Source organism: Pecten maximus, chromosome 4 (assembly GCF_902652985.1).
Source record: "Pecten maximus chromosome 4, xPecMax1.1, whole genome shotgun sequence".
In the NCBI taxonomy this organism is placed as follows: Eukaryota; Metazoa; Mollusca; class Bivalvia; order Pectinida; family Pectinidae; genus Pecten; species Pecten maximus.
In genome coordinates, this window is record NC_047018.1 from 10,791,955 (window position 1) to 10,796,671 (window position 4,717).

General features: G+C 37.2%; 1 protein-coding gene across 1 annotated transcript; it reads right to left on the minus strand.

Moving 5' to 3' along the window:
- Nucleotides 1-292: 292 nt before the first annotated feature.
- LOC117325215 (required for excision 1-B domain-containing protein-like) lies at nucleotides 293-3,333 on the minus strand. Its single transcript, XM_033881302.1, has 4 exons — nucleotides 3,047-3,333; nucleotides 2,621-2,825; nucleotides 2,223-2,311; nucleotides 293-1,003 (listed from the first exon to the last, which is right to left on the minus strand). The coding sequence occupies exons 1-4, from the start codon at nucleotides 3,172-3,174 to the stop codon at nucleotides 871-873; spliced, it is 555 nt and encodes a 184-aa protein (XP_033737193.1). The 5' UTR covers nucleotides 3,175-3,333; the 3' UTR covers nucleotides 293-870.
- Nucleotides 3,334-4,717: the final 1,384 nt, after the last annotated feature.

Genomic DNA, 4,717 nt, shown 5'->3' on the forward strand with positions numbered 1-4,717 from the left:
TTATATATCCCATCAGATCACCCTCGTGTTGTTAATGTTGTATGTATACTCAGTCTTTCTCCATATAAGTGCTCTATGATTACTCGCACTTTTCATATCATCAAAATGATGTAAAGCATTCCTTCGTGTTTTGCTTACATTGCATTTAAACTGAATCAAGGTTTATCATCTTCAATTTTTACATATCGATTTGACAGTTATTATACCACACATTGGTAGATATATACGACGCAGGCAGTACCTTGTTCTTGTTATCTATTTCAAATTTTAAAAAGAAAAACAAACACTATAAGTATGCTGACATGAAAACGTCTATCTTCTTTTCTCGCCATAGCCACAAAACAAATATTTAAACATAATACACCAAATGCACATTTCCAGTGTTTGGTTGTTGAAATCAAACCTCAATACTCTCTCCAGTGTTGTCTAACAAAAGTAAAAGTTCACATTTCACTTTATATTGAGCATAGTTATCGCCATCCATGCCGGGTGTGAGATACGGGAATCATTTCGTTATTCATTACAGTATCAATACGCACACCATAGTGATAAACATAATCAGGTATAAGGTTAAAGGTCATTACAAAGGATTTAGGTTAAATTACAACGATGACCGTAGATATTTGTTGATGAGAATATTTGTTGCCGGTAAGTATACATATACTGCATATACATGTAGATGGCGACGTTGCTGTGGGTGTTTGTATTCTGACGATGGGATACAGAGTAGAAAGGACATGTGGAGGCGTTGGTGTAACGATGGGACAAATATCAAATATAGAACCCTACATAGCTAAATACAAAAATCGAGAGAATGGAACTTAAATGAAAATTCATTAACCAATAAATAATCAATGTGTAATGGTGAAATCATCTCTCGACCTGTACATTGTCTATATCCTCCTCCACATTCTTATCGCCATTCTCATCGTCATACAAGTCTTCCGATTCGTACTTGACTTCCTCCATTAAATCTACCAGTTTCTCCACCAAGTCTTTTACACTGAAACACGAACAACATTACCATTATACCGTGACTGTCAGAACGTAACGGAGGGAATGGATACAAGAAATATGTTACCGTGACTGTCAGAACGTAACAGTGGGAATGGATACAAGAAATAGGTTACCGTGACTGTCAGAACGTAACAGTGGGAATGGATACAAGAAATAGGTTACCGTGACTGTCAGAACGTAACAGTGGGAATGAATACAAGAAATAGGTTACCGTGACTGTCAGAACGTAACAGTGGGAATGAATACAAGAAATAGGTTACCGTGACTGTCAGAACGTAACAGTGGGAATGAATACAAGAAATATGTTACCGTGACTGTCAGAACGTAACAGTGGGAATGAATACAAGAAATAGGTTACCGTGACTGTCAGAACGTAACAGTGGGAATGAATACAAGAAATATGTTCCAAGTTCCAATGTTTTCAGTATAAGTTGTAATTCAGTTGAGGACGCTGATTAAGTCATGGTCTATACGGGTATATAGGCCAAATACAGTTTGTGATACCAGTGGAACTGAATTAATCATAGCTTTTAAAACTGGCGGAACATTGTCGTGTGGTTATCCTTGTACTTTTCGGAACAGACAGATCAAACACGTATCAAGAATATTCACTCGTTTTGTTAAAATTTTCGAGCGAATGTGAAATCTGGGAGATCTTAGAAGAGCTTATCAATTAGAAACAGCAATACCATACTTCAACAGTCTGCCATCTGTTCCGCTGGATCAGAACCAAATACAACTAAGATAGCTACAACTGTCAACATCATAGATGGCCATTTTGTTTCTTGAATCACACTCAAAATTGAGTAGGCACGATTAGGGAGCAAGAAAAACACATATGAAGTTTGAGAAAAATCTTCCAGCACTTCTCAAGAAATAGCGATAACATGGTTGTTTATGAAAAGGCGACGGAGCAGGAAGCACGGACTAAGTACCAAGAGCGATTTGAATAGTCCACCATCTGATGATAGCGGGCTAAAAGGCAATTAAAAGATTATTGGATACATAATTGGATAGATATATCAACAAAACAACAACTAATAAACCCGGAAACCAATGATTCGTCATCATCGATTCTCCCTTCTTGTTACCATAAGAAATAAGTACCATGTCAATTACGATTAGTTAGAGTGCAGTACAATTGAAGAACTCGATGTTTGAGTCCTGTACGATAAAACATCCTGGAGAGACGACACGATTGATACCTTTGTTTAAGCTGAGCGTCCTGGATTCTGTGCTGTTCCTCTGTGGGATGATCTACCAGGTTCTGACGCGTCATCTGTAGCTTGGCCGTCTGTAAACAACACAATCTATCAATTACGTAGTCACCATAATGTCAGGTTCACCACATCATACTGCTTCAGGATAAACAAAGTTTTCAGAACATTAGTTAAGTCAACAAGGATTGAACAATATTTGATTATGTTTTCGACTAAACTCGAACCCCCCCTCCCCAAACATCAAATCCTTGACCTGCCCATGTAGATGATATCACTTAAACGTCTAAGTGATATGAATAAAAGCGAATAAAAAGTAAGACGGTGCCCCATAGGGATCGCGGGCAGCGTATTTGTCATTAAATACTCCTGCCTATTACACTTACATTCTCCAGTTTGACCTGCTCAGCATCCTGTACCTTGCGGAGCAGGTTAGCAAGGGGGACTCGTTTGTGAACAGTATCAAGTTGGTGTATAATTGAGATGATGTCTTGTGATATTTTGTTGAACGTGTCTGTGATTTCGTGTACCAGTTGTCTGTACAAGTTGAAGTTGTAGTTTGGCGATCCGTTTAGGTAAGCCTTGAATCCTCTAAAAATATAAAAAGTAATATGTGACAGGGATAATAGACAAATCAATGTGTGTCGGTGTGTATCTTTAGAAGGGCATATGGGTTTTCTCCCTTCATTGCGGTACACCAGTTAAAGGGAGGCATCTCCTTTAAAAAGACAATCTAAGTCCGTGGCATTTGGTTTGGTGGTGAAACAACCTTTACAACTCGATCATTAACATACATATATAAGAATACATACTCTTCGAACAGCTGGTAGGTTTGTACTCTCTCCTCCTGCAGAAGATAGAATCTTTTCATCAGCTCTCGTGGACAACACGAATTTTCATTTTCAGACACCTCTTGTTCCGGTCTCTCTTCCGCAGCCATTTTAAATATATATATATTCTTGTTCAAACGCCTTTGTCAATATGAATCAGTTACCATACCTGATATATATCATTAGAAATGCTGCTGTCCACTCATATGAAGCCGAACATGATACTCTCCACTGTAGCCTAATACGAAACATTCCACATGTTAATGTTAAAGCAAATAGTATTCTAGGACTAATTAGAAGAACATTCACATATTTAGACGAAAAGATGTTCAAACTATTATTTAAGGCACTAGTAAGACCCCATCTTGAATACGCCTCTAGCGTATGGAGTCCCTATAAGACGAGGGACATCGATTCGATAGAGAACGTCCAGAGGAGGGCCACAAAACTCATACCTGGTTTTAAAAACTTGTCGTACCCGGAACGCTTGCAGAGACTGAAACTGCCAACCCTTAGAACACCGAAGGAATAGAGGTGACCTAATCAACGTCTTTAAAATCGTGAAGAATATTTATGACGAGCGAGTCACAACAAATATGTTCCAAATGGACACCACCAGCAGGACAAGGGGACACTCGCACAAAATATTCAAAAAACGATGTAACCTAGACATAAGAAAAAACTTTTTCAGCTTCAGGGTAGTAGATGTTTGGAACAATTTGCCACAACATGTTATAGATGCCGAGGAGGTTAAACAGTTTGAAATTGCACTGGACAATCACTGGGATAATACCAACAAATAACTTGTGTATATATATGAAAAAGGACAAATTAACTCATTGCACACCAGATGTATATCACATTGTAAACATTGTAATATCAATTGATATGGACATAGAGGCTTACAGCCTGCGTCCATTATTTATCGTATATCGTATTAAATCGTATTTACTTCCGGTATTGGTCTAGGTAGCACACCACCAATTTTAATTCCGCCTTTTGTGATATCGTGACAATGACAATGACAATGACAATTTGTTTATTCTCGTAAACAGTACAGTGTAGAGAATAAGAATACAGACAAATGGATAACAATGAAACATGGTAAAACAGGATTACGTAATTGAATATTGTATGAAATTTAAATGTATTTGGTCTTTCATAATAATATCTAGACATATATTTCCGTCTACTATTGAGTATAAGCTGCTGATCACAGTAAAATAAATAATGAAATTGGTCGCCTATTTCTCTTAAATTACATAAAGTACATATTCTATGTTCCCGTGGTACATTAGACCATATACCACTTTCAATTGGTATTTTTGTATTACCTACTCTAAATTTACAGTACGCTTTGGCTAATTTGGGAGGGAATTCTAGTAAATAATTATCTAAACAAAGTTCAGTCTGGTAAATTCTATACATGTGTAATTGATTCCTTTCGTGGGAGTAAAAATTTCATTTCTCCAGTTTGTACTAGGTTTGAGTCGTATGACACTATACATGTAAACGTGCTGTAATAGCTTTGATATAAATCTGCATATTCCGGCAATCATTTTTTCAGTGAACAATGAACCACGTGTTCGCGGCGGCATTGTTACAATACTATGGAACATAGTGAAGGTTCAAAATACAGTTCTGTCGTCATTT

What these genes read in the sequence shown, in the direction of transcription:
- LOC117325215 (XM_033881302.1), bottom strand. Translation starts at nt 3,174, where the DNA reads ATGGCTGCGGAAGAGAGACCGGAACAAGAGGTGTCTGAAAATGAAAAT. An exon ending in ACCTACCAGCTGTTCGAAGA is followed by an intron (nt 2,826 to 3,046) that starts GTATGTATTCTT and finishes TTATATTTTTAG; the next exon opens with AGGATTCAAGGCTTACCTAA. An exon ending in GACGCTCAGCTTAAACAAAG is followed by an intron (nt 1,004 to 2,222) that starts GTATCAATCGTG and finishes TTCGTGTTTCAG; the next exon opens with TGTAAAAGACTTGGTGGAGA.